Source organism: Cebus imitator, unplaced genomic scaffold (genome assembly GCF_001604975.1).
Source record: "Cebus imitator isolate Cc_AM_T3 unplaced genomic scaffold, Cebus_imitator-1.0 Scaffold75, whole genome shotgun sequence".
NCBI lineage: Eukaryota > Metazoa > Chordata > Mammalia > Primates > Cebidae > Cebus > Cebus imitator.
In genome coordinates, this window is record NW_016107390.1 from 2,739,745 (window position 1) to 2,759,888 (window position 20,144).

The 20,144-nt window shown below is 44.9% G+C and overlaps 1 protein-coding gene across 6 annotated transcripts in view; it reads right to left on the bottom strand.

Annotated features, from left to right (window-relative positions):
* The window catches only part of EFCAB2 (EF-hand calcium binding domain 2), a 143,465-nt gene that overhangs the window by 57,711 nt on the left and 65,610 nt on the right, over nucleotides 1–20,144 (bottom strand). For 5 of the 6 annotated variants that reach the window (XR_005200895.1, XR_005200896.1, XR_005200894.1 and 2 more), the window contains exon 3: nucleotides 3,440–3,512. Coding sequence is in view for 3 of the 6 variants with exons in the window: in XM_017532090.2 (XP_017387579.1) it covers nucleotides 3,440–3,512 (73 nt within the window). In the remaining 3 variants the exon portion in view is untranslated. Of the gene's footprint in view, nucleotides 1–3,439; nucleotides 3,513–14,275; nucleotides 14,462–20,144 lie in introns of those variants that run through there. The other variant, XM_017532089.2, reaches the window with a different exon arrangement.

Consider the following 20,144-nt stretch of genomic DNA (forward strand, 5'->3'; position numbering starts at 1 on the left):
GAGCGAAACTCCGTCTCAAAAAAAAAAAAAAAGAAAGTTATAAAAATTAAAGAGAAAAGAATGTGTCGACACTAAAAGTCAAGTACGTGACAACCAGAGAGAGTGCACAGGTTTCAGCTTTCTATACAACAATTTTTTTTTTTGAGACAGAGTCTTGCTCTGTCACTCAGGCTGGAGTGCAGTGGTACGATCTTGGCTCACTGCAACCTCTGCCTCCCAGGTTCAAGTGATCCTCCCCGCTTGGCCTCCCAAATAGCTGGGATTATAAGTATGTGCCACCACGCCCAGCTATTTTTTTGTATTTTTAGTAGAGATGGGTTTTCACCATGTTGGCCAGGCTGGTCTCAAACTCCTAACCTCAAGTGATCTACCTGCCTCAGCCTCCCAAAGTGCTGGGATTATAGGAGCAAGTCACTGCACCCAGCCTTATAGAACAATATTAAAGCATATACACACATACAGCTAAATAGTTTGATCTCTCAAACTATTACAGAACATTTAGCAATATGACATTTACCCCTAGATGGTGACTTTTATGGGGCTTTGATTTTCTAAATGTGTTTACATATATTAACTATTTAATGTATTTAAGTATGTACAAATACATACTTGTATTTATGAATTCAAATTTATTTGGAAAAGTTCTTAAAAGGTAGTTGTACCCAAAGCTGTTTATCACTACAATTTAATTAGAGTAAATAGTGTTGGTATACAAATACAGAAAAATATTTACAGAGCTTAATAGTTCAGTGACCACTTATGGGTATGTAAGTATTCTAAATATCTGCATTTCAAAGGTTGTGTCATGTGCCTAAAAAAGGGTAAAAATAAAATAAAACTTAAGAACTAAGCACCCACTGTGGCTAATTGCCCAAACCAGTGGAGATATTATCCTAGAGAGCCACCTGGAGTGTAAACAAACTCAAATCTGTACTGCGTGCCTACTAAGTAACAGCTGATTCCTCAGTTATTAAATTTAATACTCATAAAAAACATTTTCATATTATTACTCCTTTTGCAGATGTGGAACCAGGCTCTGAAGGATTAAGTGGCTCACTAAAGGCCACATGGCTATAAGTGGTGGCTGTGGGGCTTGAACTCAGATCTTCCAGTTCTAGATGTGGTATTTGCTCTCTTTTGGCACAGAAACCCTTAGATGAAGAGTTGGCAAGCTTTTTCTGCAAAGGGCCAGATGGTAAATATTTTAAGCTTTCCAAGTCACAGGTCTTTGTTGCAACTACCGAACTCTGCCCTTGTAGTCAGAAAACAACCACAGATAGTATATAAATAAATGAGTTTAGCTGTGTTCCAATGAAACTTTATTTACATGCACAGGTGGTGGGCAGGATTGGGCCAGGCACCATGATTTGCTGACTCCTGACAGAGATTAAAACATACAAACAAACCATAAAGGGACTAGGCTCTAGAGATTCTCCTCCTCTGACCTTCAGAGGCATTTTTATTTTTCTTTATTGTTCTGCTTACTTTCTTGAGCATATGATGACTATGATTTCACTGTGAAGTCAGCCTCTAGTTCTTAGCTCTTCCGCATGCCAGCTTGCTTTTCCCTAACACTAATTCCAGCTTCGTGCATAAACCCTTCAAGGCAGTAATCAGTATTTTTTTTTAATGTGAGCATCAACTCAGGAAAAACAAACTTTTTCTCTTCCTCTTGGTAAAAATAGCTTTACTGAATCCTAAAATGTAAAAACAATGTGTTCTTACAACTTAGATTCCTTTACTGAATATTTCTAAAGGCTTAAAAAAATTGATACTGCCAGGCATGGTGGTTTATGCCTGTAATCCCAGCACTTTGGGAAGCTGAGGCGGGCAGATCACAAGGTCAAGAGATCGAGACCATCCTGACTAACATGGTGGAACTCCATCTCTACTAAAAATACAAAAAGTTGCTGGACGTGGTGGAATATACTTATAATCCCAGCTACTCGGGAGGTCGATGCAGGAAAATCACTTGAACCCAGGAGGCAGAGGTTGCAGTGAGCTGAGATTGCACCACTGCACTCCAGCCTGGTGACAGAGTGAGATTCCATCTCAAAAAAAAAAAAAAAAAAACGTTAAAAAAAAAAAAAAAAAATTGATACTGCTTTTTAGTCACCAAGGTGCTAATAACTGTCAACAGAATCATCTTTCTAATCTTTCATTCCTTAACTTTTTATAATGCTTTAGGATTCAAAACACGTATTGTTGTACCTTCTTTCATTTATCTTTGAAGCAAACTTTGAAGTAGTTATTATTATGGAGAAACTGATACCCAACAGAGGTTCAGTGACTCACCCAAGGTCACAATTTCTTCTCTCCAACTTAATATGGAACAAGCAAATACTGTGCTAGGTGCAAAAGAAAAAGATGAAATTCTCCTTCCTTACCTGTCTCCCTTATCCCCCTTGTCATCCCCAGACGCCACTAAAATCTTTGTGGCTAGCTAAGCAATGCTCTAAAGATTCTTCTCCTGGCTTCTCCAGGCAGCCTTTTCCCCTTAAGGTCTCTGTTTTGTTGAACCAAATGCTGCATTTGAAATGAGATCAGAGACCTTTATGGACAGTCAAACAGAGCATGAAGCGCTCTCATGTCGGGCTGCTCACACACTGCTTTATCAGATCATTCTCTTCACCAACTCATCCCCACTGTTACACATGCCTAGTCTTTAAAATGCCTAGATTCTGGTCAATGTAAAGTTCACTCTTAATATTTATTCTGTTTACTACTTGTTCTAAAAGTTAGTTTTGGCTGGGCGCAGTGGCTCACGGCTGTAATTCCAGCACTTTGGGAGGCTGAGGCGGGCAGATACTGAGGTCAAGTGATCAAGACCATCCTGGCCAACATGGTGAAACCCCATCTCTACTAAAAATACAAAAATTAGCTGGATGTGATGGCACATGCCTGTAGTCCCAGCTACTCGGGAGGCTGAGGCAGGAGAATTGCTTGAACCCGGGAGGTGGAGACTGTCATGAGCCAAGGTCGCGCCACTGCACTCCAGCCTGGCGACAGAGCAAAACTCCATCTCAAAAGAAAAAAATAGTGTTATTTCCTCAAATAAATAAAAATTCCTTACTGTCTGTATTTCTGCTTCTCTCCCCTTTGAACTGGCATTATTTACTGTATTCCTTTCATCTGTCAGTAGCCTTTCCGCAGACGGTCAACCCCTTGCATCTGCTGGCGTTGCTTAACTAATTTTACAGAAAGGATCGTTTCTAAAGTGGGTTCTTTACATGCTACTTGTTCATCGTCATTTCTTCAAGATCTGCTCTTAATTCTCTCAGATCCTGTTGGCTGGCTAATATGAATAGTTATCCTGGAATTTCCACTGAGCGTATTCAGTAGTTTAGGGCATTGTTTCAGTTTCAGGAAGGGTTGTTGCTAATTACAAGGAGTAGCTGTCTCAGGAGAGAATGCTGAGTGAAACGTTTCCCCGACTCACCTCTGCAATCAGATCGTGCAGCTCTCCTTCGCTAGGGCAGCATCCCAATGACCTGATAATTGTTCCAATCTCTCTGGAAAACAAAGTTTTCAATGGGTTCAGAATATAAACTCTGCAAAGCCTATGTTTCTCCAAATGATCTCAGAGCACATTTTGTAACGTGGGAAACCCAATCACTCCAATATTGCCTCATGATTACAAAAGATGTTTTCTGGAGAAAGAAAAGGGAGGATAAGCGAGCCAAAGAAAGACGAAAGAAACGGTTTCATTGACTGGCAAATGCAAGCCTTACCTGGGCCAATGTAAAAGAGTTCTAGAAAAAAAAGAAATGTTAGCCATATACCAGCTGACTTGAAGTGTTACTTAACTTTTTTGAGCCTCAGTTTCCACACCTGTAAAATGGGGGTGATAATGTCTACCCCAGAGTGCTGAGGTGAAGTTTACATAAGTATCCAAGTGTTAAAATCATGGCCTCTAGTACCAAACTGCTAGGGTTCAAATACCAGCTCTGTGACTTACTAGACAGGGCAGGCCACCTACCTAATTAACGTGTGTATAAGCCTACCCAGTAGGTAAAACACAGTGACTTCCGTGAACTGGGCTGGGGGACACTACGGGTTAAATAACAAGAGCCATCGTAATACAAAGCACAACTCCTGGCAGAGCGGCTACTCAGTAAATCTTAGTTATTTACCTCTCCCTGCCCCAGAATAACGCAGTTCAGTTCAACAAAGAACCTAAGAAAAGTATACATGCTATTCAACACTCTCCGAATATTAAGACGGGGGGTTGTAATTGATTATGAAATACTTCCATTCAAAATTATTAAAATTAAAGTTGTAATGTTTGTTAATTTAATTTCACAAACAATCACTTCACTAGAATATTTAATTTCTTTACCATTCTGGATAATTTTAGTGGTATTATAGTCAATAACTGTGGAATATAGGATTCTTTTCACTTACTGATCTTCCTTCCAAATAAATGAAGGGCCAACAAAACATGCAATATCCTTACATCAAGTATATTTCCTTTTTTCCCTTTTTTCTTGTTTTTTTTTTTTTCACGTAGCAAGGGTATTATTATTATTATTCATTATTATTTAGAAAGCTCTCATTGCCCAGGCTGGAGTGCAGTGATGTAATCTCGGCTCACTGCAGCCTCAACTTCCCAAGCTCAGGTGATCCTCCCACCTCAGCCTACCGAGTAGCTGGGACTACAGATGTGTACCACCATGCATGGCTATGTTTTTAGTAGAGACAGGTTTCACCATGTTGCCCACGCTGGTCTCAAACTCCTGAGCTCAAGCGATCCACCTGCCTCAACCTCCCAAAATGCTAGGACTACAGGAGAGAGCCACTGCACCCCGCCTGTCAACTATATTTCAAACGTCCCTGAGTACCTTACTCTCAACATTTCTGCATTGTTTTTCATGCCTATGTCCCTCATCTAGGCAGGATCTGAACATGATAGTATTAGTAGAAATGAAAAACTTTTTATAAGACGCTTTCCAGAAGGCCCTAGAGGTATCCCCATAAAACTAGGTAACACCAATGTAGTAAATATGTTATTCTAACGTCAGACTGGCTGTTGTATACATTACAATAAATAGTTAATGAGGCAAAGAGAAAAAAATATGGTTTGATAAGTATTCACAGATTTATATCCACAACATTCTCGGCCTTTCAGTATGCGACTCAGAAGCCTGCTTAAACTCCAGAATCACGGAACAAGAATAACAGCTGCATTATTGAGTCAGATGCCGTAATGCTAAAAAATAAAAATAGGCCGGGCGCGGTGGCTCAAGCCTGTAATCCCAGCACTTTGGGAGGCCGAGGCAGGTGGATCACGAGGTCAAGAGATCGAGACCATCCTGGTCAACACGGTGAAACCCCGTCTCTACTAAAAATACAAAAAATTAGCTGGGCATGGTGGTGCGTGCCTGTAATCCCAGCGACTCAGGAGGCTGGGGCAGGAGAATTGCCTGAACCCTGGAGGCGGAGGTTGCGGTGAGCCGAGATCGCGCCATTGCACTCCAGCCTGGGTAACAAGAGCGAAACTCCGTCTCAAAAAAAAAAAAAAAATAAAATAAAAATAAAATAAAATAAAATAAAATAAATAAAAATAAATAAAGCTGTGTTAACTTACATAACAAAAGGGAAGGCAAAAAAGAGAAGAGGGGAAGAAAGTCCTTACAGGTAAGAGTTTTGAAGGAGGGTAACACAAATCGCACATTCCCACTCTTACTGGAGTTAAATCAGCTGGCCTCAGGAACGTAGAGAGCAGAATGATGGTTACCAGAGGCTGGGAAGGGAAGAGGAAAAGCGGACAAAGAGAAATTGGGTTAACAGATACAAAAGTATATTAGATAGAAGGAATAAGTTCCGGTATTTGATAGTATAGTAGGAAAATTAAAATTAATAATTTATTGTATTTTTAAAATAGCAAGAAGAGAAGAATTATAATGTTCTCCACACAAAGATAAATGTTTGAGGTGATGGATATCCCAATTACGCTGACTTGATCATTACGCATTGTATGCGCGAATCAAAATAGCCCATATACCTCATAAATATGTACAACCATGGTATATCGAAAGGGGGGGGCAAAAAAAAAAAAAGAAGAAAGAAAGAAAAAAAAGAATAAAAAAAGAATGAAGGAGAGGAAGAAAGAGAAAGAGGAAGAGGGAGAGAGAACGGAGGTGTTGCTTTATTGCCCAGGCTAGAATGTAGTCTAAAAATAGGTATGCCTATAATTGTGCTTAATAATAGAGACATAAAAAAAAAAAAATGAGGGAAGAAAATAACAAACAAGCAGCCAACCAATATTTCATTTAAACCGGTAAATAGGTGTGATGTGGTACTAAGAGTGTATATTTTGTGTATTTCAAGTGGAGAGTTCTATAAATGTTAAGTTTACTTGTTCTGGATCTGAGTTCAAATCCTGGATATCGTTGTTAATTTTCTGTCTCACTGATCTGTCTAAAATTGATGTTGAAGTCTCCCACTATTATTGTGTGGGAGTCTAAGTCTCTTTATACGTCTTATATATCTGGGTATTCCTGTATTGGGTGTGTATATATTTAGGATCTTTAGCTCTTCTTGTAGCATTGATCCTTTTATCATTATGTAATATCCTTCTTTGCTTCTTTTGATCTTTGTTGCTTTAAAGCAACTCCTGCTTTTTATTTATTTATTTATTTTTGCTCTCCATTTGGTTGGTAAATCTTTCTCCATCCCTTTGTTTTGAGTCTTTGTGTATCCTTGCATGTGAGATGGGTCTGGATGCAGTATACCGATGGGTTTTGGCTTTTTTTGCCTGTCTTTGTCTTTGGATTGGGGGATTTAGTCAATTTAAATTTAGAATTAATAATAATATATGTAAGTTTAATACTGCCATTTAATGTTAGCTGGCTGTTTTGCCTATTAGTTGATGTAAATTCTCGATTATGTTGATGCTCTTTACTTTTTGGTATTTTTTAGAAAGGCTGATACTGGTTGTTCCTTTCCATGTGTAGTGGTTCTTTCAGAAGCTCTTGTAAAGCAGGCCTGGTGGTGATGAAATCTCTGAGTGCTTGCTTGTTCACAAAAGATTTTATTTTTCCTTTGCTTATGAAGCTTAGTTTGGCTGGATGTAAAATTCTGGGTTGAAAGTTCTTTTCTTTAAGGATGTTGAATATTGGCCCCCACTCTCTTCTAGCTTGTAGGGTTTCTGCTGAGAGATCTGCTGTGAGTCTGATGGGCTTCCCTTTATAGGTAACCTGACCTTTCTCTCTGGCTGCCCTCAGTATTTTCTCCTTCATTTCAACCCTGGTGAATCTGGCGATTATGTGCCTTGAGGTTGGTCTTCTTGAGGAATATCTTTGTGGTGTTCTCTGTATTACCTGGAGTTGAATATTGTCCTGCCTTGCTAGGTTGGGAAAGTTTTCCTGAATAATATCCTGAAGCGTATTTTCCAGCTTGGATTGATTCTCTTCGTCACATTCAGGTACACCTATCAAGCGTAGATTAGGTCTTTTCACATAGTCCCATATTTCTTGGAGACTTTGCTCGTTCCTTTTTATCCTTTTTTCTCTAATCTTGTCATCTTGTTTTATTTCATTAAGTTGGTCTTCAACTTCTGATATCTTCTTCTGCTTGATCGATTCGGCTGTTAAAACTTGTGCATAGTTCGCGAAGTTCTCGTGTTGTGTTTTTCAGCTCCATTAATTCACTTATATTCCTCTCTAAATTGTGTATTTTTGTTAACATTTCATCAAACCTTTTTTTCAAAGTTCTTAGTTTCTTTGCATTGGGTTAGAACAAGTTCTTTTAATTCACAGAAGTTTCTTATCATCCACCTTTTGAAGGCTGCTTCTGTTAATGGAACACACTCGTTCTCCATCAGGCCTTGTACCGTTGCTGATGAGGAACTGTGATCCCCTGTAGAGGGAGAGGCGTTCTGAGTTTGGGTATTCTCAGCCTTTTTAGGCTGTTTTCTTCCCTTCATTATAAATTTATCCATCTGTGGTCTTTATAATTACCGTCTTTACAATTGGGTTTCTGAGTGGACGTCCAACTTGTTGATTCCCAGCGCTAAAATCTGAGCAACCCACTGTGCCAGCCAAAACAGCGGTGTTATGATTGATGGTGCTTTTCTGACTCTGCACTAAGAACCACTGCACCAAGGCAGCGGCAAAACCGCGCAGCCGGCCACAAGAGTCGCGCTGGCGACCCGTGGGGCTCCTCCGCTGGGAATCTCCTGGTGTGTGAGCCACAAAAATTCGTCTGAAAGCGTGGCGTCCTCTCGTTCTCTGCGCTTTCACTGGGAGCTACAATCCCGAGCTGCTAGTGATCAGCCATCTTGGATCTCTCTGGTATATCGATTTTTTAATTACCCCCCCCAAAAAAAGATTTTGAGACAAGGTGGGGGAAAAGACAAATTCTAGGCCCGTGCTTTCTACCAACTACATCTGGCTGTTATGCACTAGAAATGTGACTACTACAAATTGAATGTGCTATACGTGTAAAATACATACTGATTTCAAAAATTTAGTATGAAAAAGAAAATGCAAAATAGCTCATTAATAATTTTTCTTTTTTTGAGATGGAGTTTGCTCTTGTTGCCCAGGCTGGAGTGCAGTGGCGCAATCTCGGCTCAGTGCAACCTCTGCCTCCCGGGTTCAAGCGATACCCCTGCTTCAGCCTCTTGAGTAACTGGGACTACAGGCATGTGCCACCAGGCCCGCTAAATTTTTTGTATTTTCAGTAGAGACAGGGTTTTTCCATCTTGATCAGGCTGGTCTCGAACTCCCAACTTCAGGTGATCCACCCGCCTCGGCCTCCCAAAGTGCTGGGATTACAGGTATAAGCTACCATGCCCGGCCCATTAATAATGTTTAATGCTGGTTACATGTTGAGATTATAACATTTTAGACACATTGGGTTAAACAAGATATGTTATTAAAATTAATTTTACTTGTGTTAAAGTACTGCATTCATGCAAAACTGCAGGTTTTGCCATTAAAAGGGCAAAAACTGCAATTAGTTTTGCACCAGCCTGTAAGTTTAGTCTAAAGCTGCCTCCTTACATGTTTGAAGCTTGACCTAGAGGTTTCTGCATATATGGTGAACTGCAGCCTAACCGGATGTTATAACAGACACAACCCACTCACGCCCCCGTCACAGCGATCTGGCCAATCACAGCCAGCCAACTGTTCCAACAAAGGAGGCCAACTTCTAGCCCGGCCGTTTCTGCACCTCACTTCCATTTCTGTACATCGCTTTCCTTTTTTTGGAGGGGTGAACTGATTCTCATACGGTTCTTTGCTCAATTAAGTTCTGTTAAATTCAATTTGTCTAAAGTTTTTCTTTTAACACCTATTTCTTTTTTGCTTTAAAAAAAATGTGGCTACCAGAAAATGTCAAAGATATACTATGCAAACTCCTTCTGGACAGGGCATTTCTAGAAAAGAGCTTCCACCAGGAGTCAGACCGTGAGAGGAGAGCAGATAAGGAGAAAATGAGAATCACACCATGCTGCTCAGCAACGTACGGCTCCTTGTTCCTCTCTGAGACATTCCCAGCTACTCGGGAGGCTGAGGCAGGACAATCGCTTGAACCCAGGAGGCGCAGGTTGCAGTAAGCTGAGATGGTGCCACTGCACTCTAGCCTGGCGACAGAGCGAGGCTGTCTTGAAAAAATAATTAAGCAAATGTAAGGTATGGAAATGTGTGTCATCATTGCACATACGGTACTTGTGTAACCTAGTATAAAACGTTACCTCGGGTGCAGAATTAACATTAGGATACACGAGGAGCTGGGAACATTAACTGGAGGGTGGAGAATGCTTTGGAGAGCGCGGGTGGCAGGGGCAAAGGCTGGAGGAAGTCTTTTCACCATCTATCTTTTGAATATTTGAATTACAAACCAATAAATATGTACTTTTTTTTCTGAGATGGAGTCTCGCCCCATCACCCAGGCTGGAGTGCAGTGGCACGATCTTGGCTCACTGCAACCTCCGCCTCCCAGGTTCAAGCAATTCTCCTGCCTCAGCCTGCCAAGTAGCTGGGACTACAGTACAGGCGGTGAAGCTCCATCTCTACTAAAGACACAAAAAAATCAGCCAGGCATCACCACACCCAGCTAATTTTTTTGTGTCTTTAGTAGAGATGGGGCTTCGCCACACTGGCCAGGCTGGTCTTGAACTCCTGACCTCATGATCCACCCACCTTGGCCTCCTGAAGTGCTGGGATTACAGGCATGAGGCATTGCCCCCAGCCCATACATTTCAATTAAAAAACATAGTCCCAGCTACTAGGGAGGCTGAGGCAGAAGGAATGCTGGAGGCCAGGGGTTCAAGGCTGCAGTGAGCTATAAACACCTGTAAATGGCTACTGCACTCCAGCCTGGGCAGCACAGCAAGACCCTGTCTCTAAAAACACTTTTAATTAAAAAAAAAACTTAAAACTTAATAAAATGAATATTCTGGCTGCATGATAAAAGGCTATTGCCTGAAACAAGTAAGAGAGGTGCAGTGGTCTGACCAAGGAATGGGCAGTGAGGGGTAGGAAGAGCAAATAAACCTAAGAGATAGTAAGAAGGATTCATCAGACTTCATGAACAACTAAACATGAGAGAGGGGGAGGGCAGAAGAGTTAAGAATGACTTATCGGCTGGTGATGAGTTACCGAAACCAAGGACTATATCAATCACTGCGTTCAGAAAGAGGAAGCAGAAACAGGCCAGGCACGGTGGCTCATATCTGTAATCCCAGCACTCTGGGAGGCTAAGGGTGGGAGGATCACTTGAGGCCAGGAGTTCGAGACTAGCCTGGGCAACACAGCAAGACCGCCATCACTACAAGAAATTTAAAAAATTAGTTGAGTGTGGTGGCATGTGCCTGTAGTCCCGGCTACCCAGGAGACTGAGATGGGAGGATAGGTTGAGCCGAGGAGTTCAAGGCTGCAGTGGACTATGATCCTGCAGTTGTACTCCAGCCTGGGTGACAGAGCGAGATCCTGTCTCTAAGAGAAATACTAATAAATTTTCAAAATAAATAAAATAATGTCCAACCCAAGAGACGGAGGTTGCAGAGCTGAGATGGCGCCACTGCACTCTAGCCTGGTGACAGAGAGTCTGTCTAGAAAAAAGTATTAAGCAAATGTAAGGTATGAAAATTCGTGTCATAATAAATATTTATTTCAAAATAAAGAAAAATTTTAAAAAGGAAGTAAAAAAGTTTGGGAGGAGGGAGATGAAGGGTTCAATCTGGGACACATTGAATTTCCGACATTCTCGCTCTTGCTGGCTACGCCACGAAAACCCTGGCCCCCTCTCAGGGTTATGTCGCAGTGAGCAGCCCCAACATTGAATTTCCGACATTCTCGCTCTTGCTGGCTACGCCAAGAAAACCCTGGCCCCCTCTCAGGGTTATGTCACAGTGAGCAGCCCCAACATTGAATTTCCGACATTCTCGCTCTTGCTGGCTACGCCACGAAAACCCTGGCCCCCTCTCAGGGTTATGTCGTAGTGAGCAGCCCCAACATTGAATTTCCGACATTCTCGCTCTTGCTGGCTACGCCATGAAAACCCTGGCCCCCTCTCAGGGTTATGTCGCAGTGAGCAGCCCCAACATTGAATTTCCCACATTCTCGCTCTTGCTGGCTACGCCACGAAAACCCTGGCCCCCTCTCAGGGTTATGTCACAGTGAGCAGCCCCAGGAGATGTCATAGTATCTTCCTCCAGGCCGAAGGGCAGGCTTGCTTCCTGCCTGCTGTAACAGCAGCAGCTATCCCCAGGCTCAGAGTCCCTTTCCTGTAATGCCACCCACTGCCTGTGCAGGCATCCAGCTGGGCCCATCGCCATGAAAAGGTGAGGGCAGGAGCAACTGTCACTCACAAGCTGATGCTCATGCTGCCTGCTGTGCCAGGAGGAATGAAGTCCTTTGTCACTGACCCAGAAGTCTCACGTCTTATGCCAACATCCATCAAACAGTAACAAGCTAACTTGCTAGCTTACAAGTGGGGTCAAATCAAGCCACAGACTTGAGGCTCATTAGAGTGTGAAGTACAGAAGGATCTGGGCTGGAGAGGCAGGTCGGTCATGAAGCCATGGGAGGAGAAGAGCTCCTCTAAGCAGAGCGTAGTGGCTGGAAAAGATGAGGAAGAGCTCTGAGGAGTACCCACATTCAAGGAATGATCCAGGAAAGAGGCATCTGCCTGAGAGACCGTGGAGGAGCCAGGGAGCTAAGCGAACATCCAGGAGAGGGCCGTGGCATGGAAGCTGAGGAAAAAGAAGATGGGAAGTCATCCCCGGCTTTCCAATGCTGCTGAGGGGTCAAGGAAGAGAAATTCTGAGAAATATCACTGGAGGTAGTGAAAAAGATCAGCTATGATTTTGACAAGGGCAGTCGCTGTTGAAGGCAGAGGAGAAGTCATATTGCAGTGTGTCAAGGGGGATCTAAGAAGTGAAGGGGAGAAGTCGCACATGCTGCCGGGGCCTGTAGTCCCAGCTCCTCAGGAGGCCTGAGCCCAGGGAGGAGGGGGCGCAGTGGGGGGAGATCGGGATGTGAATGCCACTGCTCTCTGCACTCCAGCCAGGGCAAGACACAGACCCCCACGTCAAAAACACACACACACTAAAACCCAAAAACACAAACAGAAGTAAAGGGGAGGGGAGGGATGTCTGGAGGGGAACGTGTTAAAGAGGATTTTTTTCTCTGTTGACACTGAAGAGCAGAACGATGTGAGCATATTTGAACGCTATTGGGGATGAGGCAGTGCAAAGAAGAAGGCGGATGAGGGCATTTTTCCCTGGAAGGGTGGCCTCCTGAGACGGGAAGGCCTGGGCCACGCACTTGGCAGTCAGCCACCCGACCCTAGGTCCCACTGCCTGCAAGCTGCGGCCAGAGAGACGATGGCAAGTGCTTCCCTAACAGGAAATTTCACTCTCCCTCCCCCCACCCGCCGATGAAGAACCCACCAGCGTCCTCTTCTCTCCTGAGCGAATCCAGGGAGATTGTCCCATTTGCCTAGGCAGAGCACAGAAAACAAAGCCTGTGATGTGACGTCTTCCAGGCATGAAGCAACTTCTCTCTCTAGTCCCGAATCACAAAGGCCTGATGATATAAGTAAAAAAGGCAAAGATTTTTTTGCTGACGAGGCTACAGTGGCCTAAAGAACAATACCATGACTTGCTCAAGAACTCACCCTGTCCACCGACACTCATCCCCCAGCTCACCCATCTTTTTCTCCTGTCCTCTGCTGCACTGGACGAGGTTCCTCCCACCTGTGGAAAGCTGATCTCTGCACTGAGCTCTGGGGCTCTGGAAGCTGTGCTGTGGCTGAGCCTGGCGGGGACACGGATGCGTCCATCTCAGGCCTGGCCCGCTCGTGACCACAGTGTTTCCCCTCTCCGGCTTCTCCCCAAGGTTGCACTCAGCCTTGGGCTCCCAGCAAGTCTCCTCTGAGTATCACTGCTGGCTTCTTGGGAACTGCAGCCACCGGCAAAGAGACATAGAACAAAACCAATTTTTTTTCTCATCAACTTTGTAACAAAACAACATTATTCAAAGACTTGCTATACATCGTTTCCTTTAAAGTTGCAGTTTCCAACAGCTGATTGAAGGGCTGACTGAAGACTCATTGTATAATATAAGAGATGAAAGAAGCCACGGAAACTACTAACGTTAAACCTTTCATTGGTCTTGACAAGTAGGAGTACAAGATTTCGTCGGACTCGGAAAAGTCACGTGACTGATCTGGCACCTCAAGTCTTCTACAATTCATATCTGTATCCCTCGTTGGTCTTTGGAAATGGGATGATGAAGAAAGTCACATTTGTAGACTTCTCTGTCCTCTGAGTAGCACAAGGCAAGGTCCTCTGCTGAGAGTGAACAGGACAGAAGGTGGGACAGTCGGAGGAGTGTCTGAGCTCCTCCATCACCTCACGCCTGGGCGGTGTCCGGAATCCTCTGTCACCTCACACCTGAGCAGTGTCCTGGCTCCTCCATCACCTCGCGCCTGGGTGGTGTCCGGGCTCCTCCGTCACCTCACGCCTGGGCGGTGTCTGGGCTCCTCTGTCACCTCACACCTGGGCGGTGTCCGGAATCCTCTGTCACCTCACACCTGGGCGGTGTCCGGGCTCCGTCACCTCACACCTGGGCGGTGTCCGGGCCCCTCCGTCACCTCACACCACCACCACCTGCCGCCAGGCGCAAGAGCTCAAGACGGCCCGCCTCCTCCTCGCACGCGCATTCCCAAACCTGCACTTCTCCCGACGTGCTGAGGATTTCCGGGTGCCCCCAGAGGCCCCCTCTCTTCTTCCCCACCTGCTCGGTTTCTGCAGCTGACTGACCTCTGCTTCTGTCCCAGGCTCCCTTGTCTCAGGCTCCTGCCACGCTCCGCCAACGTGTGGCAAGGCATTGCATTCTTCCGCTGTGTGACAAGCTGCCCACCACAGTGACTGAATCAACAGCGGCTGATGCCCCTCCGCCCTTCTGCGGGTCGGCTGGGTGCCGCCTTCACCAGCCTGGCCTGGGCTCACTCACGGGGCAGTGCTTCGCAGTGAATCATCTCCACGTGGCTGCTCAACACTCCACACTCAGCCACTCAGATGGCCCTGGTCACCACCTCAGCTCTGGGCTCCCTCACCTGTCATCCTGCCTGCTGTTAATCCATAGCCCTGAACAGCTCTAATTTTCGCTTTCTTTATTCCTGCAAAGCACTGCTGCAATAAATATAACAGTTTTTTAAAAACATGGCCTACTACAAATGCACCCCATCCAGCATCAAATGTGGCCCGCGCTGCCTAGCAATGCTTCAGCTGTCTGATTTCCTAGCAAACGCCCTCCCAACAGCTATGCTGGATCATCTCTTGCCCCCAGCTCCAAAGCACCCACTGCCTTCATCTCAGAAGACGTCCTTCTCACCCATTTCACTCAACAGATGTGAACCGCACGATCACTGGGTGCTGTGATGAATCCTCACGTCACCTTGACAGTCGCTGACTGCACTGCTTCAGAGGAACGTGCTACAGCTCCTGCCTTGTGCTCTCAGCCTTGGAGAAATAAAGTGCTCCTCCTCAATGAAGCAAAGCCCTCTTAGGTTTTCGTTTCCACACTCAGCTCTTGTTCTTGACACACTTACCTCGCCCTTATCTTCATTCTTTTCTTTATTAGCTGTTTCTTCTTTTGCCTTAAAACATTCAGACACCTTCTTTATCTCGAAAAAATCTGATAGGTGCTTCACCACCCTCAACCACTCTACTTCCTGGCTTCCTTTCACTAATCACAATACTTCTTCGAAACTGCTTGTAACTACCAGCTTCATTTCGCACTCAGCCACCCCCGTGCCTGGCCGCTTTGCAGAACCCGCCATCACGAGCTCTCTGCTGCCGGGTCCTCAGTCCATGCCTCCCACTCGCTCCCTCCTTTCCCTCCTCATCTCCACTTCTCTTTCTCCAATAACCTCCTCACTGTCCCATGCCCCCATGCTTCTGGCTGCAAAATAATCTCTATAGTTTTCTCTTCTTTTTGGGGGTGGGTTGAAGGGATGGGGTCTCGCTCTGCTACCCAGGCTGGAGTGCAGTGGCACAATCACACTCACTGCGGCGTCAAACCCCTGGGCTCCAGCAATTCTCCTGCTTTCAGCTTTCCAAGCACCCAAGATTACAGGTACACGCCACCATGCCCAGCTAAATTGTTTTTCTGTAATAGGGACAGCGTCTCGCTATGTTGCCCAGGCTGGTATGGACTCCTGGACTCAGTGATCCTCCCACTCAGCCTCCCAAAGCACTGGGATTATAGGCGTAACCCTGGCCAGGTTGTTACAGTTTAAAATATTACAGAAGGTGGCCTGGGCAACATGGCAAGACCCCATCTCTACCAAAAAAATTGTTTTAATTATTTGGATGTCGTGGTACGTGCCCATAGTCCCAGCTACTCGCGGGAGGATCGCTTGTGCCCAGGAGGTTGGGGCTGCAGTGAGCCAAGATTGTGGCACTGTACTCCAGCCTAGGTGACAGAGTAAAACCCTGTCTCAAAATAAATAAATAAATAAAATATTACAGAGGCCAGGTGTGGTGGCTCATGCCTGTAATCCCAGCACTTTGGGAGGCCAAGGCGGGCGCATCACAAGGTCAGGAGCTCGAGACCAGCCTGACCAACATGGTAAAACCTCATCTCTACTAAAAATATACAAAAATTAGCTGGGTGTGGTGGCCCACACCTGTACTCCCAGCTACTCGGGAGGCTGAGGCAGGAGAATCGTTGAACTCGGGAGGTGGAGGTTGCAGTGAGCCAAGATTGCGCCATTGCACTCCAGCCTGGGCGACAGGGCGAGACTCCATCTCAAAAAAATATTTTTAATGAAAAATAAAATATTACAAAAGGCTAAGAGAATAAGCGGAATCTTAGATCTGGACAAAAAGGCCACCGATCTTAGTAAGAATACTTGCAGAGGAGAAAAAGGGGAACAAAAAACTCCAAAAGAGAGCCAACGAAAAGAAAATTTAGATCTCAAGTATAGAGTACACTGTGGAGGAATATGACTGTTAAAGAGAATGCGCATCCTAACCAGTAGCCGAGAGTTACACCGCACTTACCGTGTGCCAGGCACTGTTCTGACACAGCAGCCCGTATACTAACTCACTGAATCCTCACAACAACCTATGAGGTAGGTACTATTACTATCCCTACTTCACAGATAGAAAACTCAAGCTCAAAGACATTAAATAACTTGCCAGGGATCAGGTATAGTTAGTATATTCAGCAGTGACCTCTTGGGCACTAGGGAAGTAGAGTTAAGAGCTGGGGAGAAGTCTGACAAGGAAGGTAAGTAGAAAATGGGATGAGGCCCGGGCACGGTGGCTGACCCTCTAATCCCAGCACTTTGGGAGGCCATGGTGGGTGGATCACCTGAGGTCAGGAGTCCAAGACCAGCCTGGCCAACATAGTGAAACTCCATCTCTACTAACAAGAGCGAAACTCTGTCTCAAAAAAAAAAAAAAAAAAAAAAAAAAAAAAAAAAAAGAAACTCTGTCTCAAAAAAAAAAAAAAAAAAAGAAAAAGAAAAAGAAAATGGGGATGAGAACAAAAGAAAGTCACTCACACCGAGAGAAAGGTAGATTAAGTAGCTTTCTGGCTCAAGAATGAACATTCCTTCTAGATGTTCCAGGAGGAAGAGTCCTCACATCCCTATCCCCTTATACCAGGATCATGGTCTGCATGGATGTGAGGTAAAAAGAGCCTCTAAGGCCAGGCGCGGTGGCTCAAGCCTGTAATCCCAGCACTTTGGGAGGCCGAGGCGGGTGGATCACCAGGTCAGGAGATCGAGACCATCCTGGTCAACATGGTGAAACCCCGTCTCTACTAAAAATACAAAACATTAGCTGGGCATGGTGGCGCATGCCTGTAATCCCAGCTACTGAGGAGGTTGAGGCAGGAGAATTGCCTGAACCCAGGAGGCAGAGGTTGCGGTGAGCCAAGATCGCGCCATAGCACTCCAGCCTGGGTAACAAGAGTGAAACTCCATCTCAAAAAAAAGATCCTCTAGCCAACAGGTTAGCATTAGCAGAATCCAGTCTACAGTGTCTTCTTCTGTGTGCCGGCCTCTGGTATAAGGTGCTTTCAATATTCTTCTTTACTTCTTCTTTATGACAGCTTTGTGTAACAGGTACTATTTTACAGATGAGGAAAAATGAACCACAGAAAGGTTAAGAAATGTTCCCAAGATCACACCGCTAGCAAACGGTGGAAGTGGGATTCACACACAGCCTGGCACACGTGCGATCCACCACTGCAGCCGCTGCCTCTCAGAAATCTCAATCACGCATTCGGACTGAAGGGAGAATTTCTTAACTATAACACGGCGCTTCCAAGGGAAGCTGTAGCCACTCCACCCCACGGGAGCTTTGACAATAGATCCAAAGCCGCAAACTGTTGAGCCAACTGACAAATTTGGCCATCAGATATTTGTTGTTGTTGTTGTTGTTTTAATTTTTTTGAGACGGAGTCTTGCTCTGACACCAAGCTGGAATGCAGTGGCACAAGCTTGGCTCACTGCAACCTCCACTTCCCTGTTCAAGTGATTCTTCCACCTCAGCCTCCCACGAAGGTGGGACTACAGTGTCTGCCACCATGCCTGGCTAATTTTTGTATATTTTTTTTAGTACAGATGGAGTTTCACCATGTTGATCAGGGTGGTCTCGATCTCCTGACCTTGTGATCCACCTGCCTTGGCCTCCCAAAGTGCTGGGACTATAGGCGTGAGCCACCGCACCTGGCCTTTTTTTCTTTTTTCTTATTTCAGATTTTTTTTGGTCTAGGATTGGTGTGTTTAATGTTTATGTGGGGCATACATACATGTCATGAGTACTGTATGTACTCTGTCTGAGTCTCACTTTTATATCATAGGCTAGCCCCCATAAGAATCTGTATTTATCACTCCCGGAAAACATCAGTTTTGTACCGTTTGGAAATTTACCTACCAGAAGCAGAGAAATGAGCCAAATGACATCTTAACCAAAGTGCTCTGACTCTAAGATGATTTTTAAGTGCACACACAGACACGGTGGCTTATGAAAGAAAATGTTCTTGTCTTAGAAGACCCACACTGAGGCAGGGCACGGTGGCTCTCACCTGTAATCCCAGCATTTTGGGAGGCCGAGGCGGGAGGATCACTTGAGGCCAGGAGTTTGAGACCAGCCTGGCCCAAATGCAAAACCTTGTCTCTACTAAAAATACAAAAACTAGCCGGGTGTGGTGGCATGCGCCTGTAATTCCAGCTACTTAAGAGGCGAATCACTTGAACCTGGGAGGCGGAGGGTGCAGTGAGCCGAGATAGAGCCACTGCACTCCTATCTGGGTGACGGAGTGGGACTCAGGAAAGAAAAAGACAGAAAGAATGAGAGAAAGAGAGAGGGAGAGAGAGAGAGAGAGAGGTAGAAGGAGCAGGAGGCGAAGGAAAGGGAGGGAGGGAGGTCCCACACCAGTAGTCCCAGCTACTGGGGAGGCTGGGGCAGGAGGATCACTTGAGCCCAGGAGTTCATGTCCATGTTCCACCTGGGCAATACATAGCAAGACACAGGTGCTCTCCAAAACAAGAGAAAAGGGGAGGGGAAGGGAAGGAGGGGAGGGGAGGGGAGGGGAGATCCACAGTGAAGCATTTCAGAGAAAGGTTACAATGTTTACAACTTACTCTCAAAATACTCTAGCAAAATGTGATGATGAAAATGACAATAACAAAATGTATAAATACCCACGTGTGTTTGTGATATATAGAGAGACCGGGGAGAGAGGGAGAAGGAGAAAGAGCAGGCAGAAACAAACGCAGCAAATCACGAGCGATTGGTGGGCCTGGGTAAAAGCCTGAGGGAGTTCAGTGCACCACTCTTACAGTTTAGAAGTTAGAAATTTTTTAAATAAAAAGACTATTAAAAAAAAAAAAAAAAGATATACTCTCATCCACCAAAACCACAGTAATAACAAATGATGTCAGAAATCCTGCCTCATATAGATAAACTATTTATAAAACTATTGACTCTTTTGTGTTATACTATTTGTATCTCATTGGCTTGTTATGAAGGAGGTCTTAATCCTCAGTTTCATAATAAAATGTATTAGTTACTACATTTTCACTAAGTACTTCAGAAACTTGGCAACCCTGGACAGATCTAAAATATTGTTTCATGAAGTAAAGGCTGAGATGAGGCTGTGCCTCAGTCTACCATTCCCTGCAGGCAGAAGAAAGGCACGGCTGACCCTTCAACAGCATAGTTTGAACAGCATACGTCCGCTTCTACCAACATGACCAACCCCTCTTCTTCCTCCTCCTCCTCATTCTACTCCACGTGAAGATGAGAATGAAAACCTTTATGATGATCCACCTCCTCTTACTGAATAAATATATTTTCTCTTCCTTATGATTTTTTTTTCTTTTTGAGACAGAGTCCCACTCTGTCGCCCAGGCTGGAGTGCAGTGGCACCATCTCAGCGCAACCTCTGTCTCCTGGATTCAAGCAGTTCCCCTGCTGAGATTACACGTATGTGCCACCATGTTCAGCTAAGTTTTGTTTTGTTTGTTTTGTTTTGTTTTAGTAGAGACGAGGTTTCACCATGTTGGCCAGGCTGGTCTCGAACTCCTGACCTCAAGTGATGCCTTGGCCTCCCAAAGTGCTGGTGGTGGGATTACAGGTGTGAGCCACTGCACTGGCCCCTTATGATTTT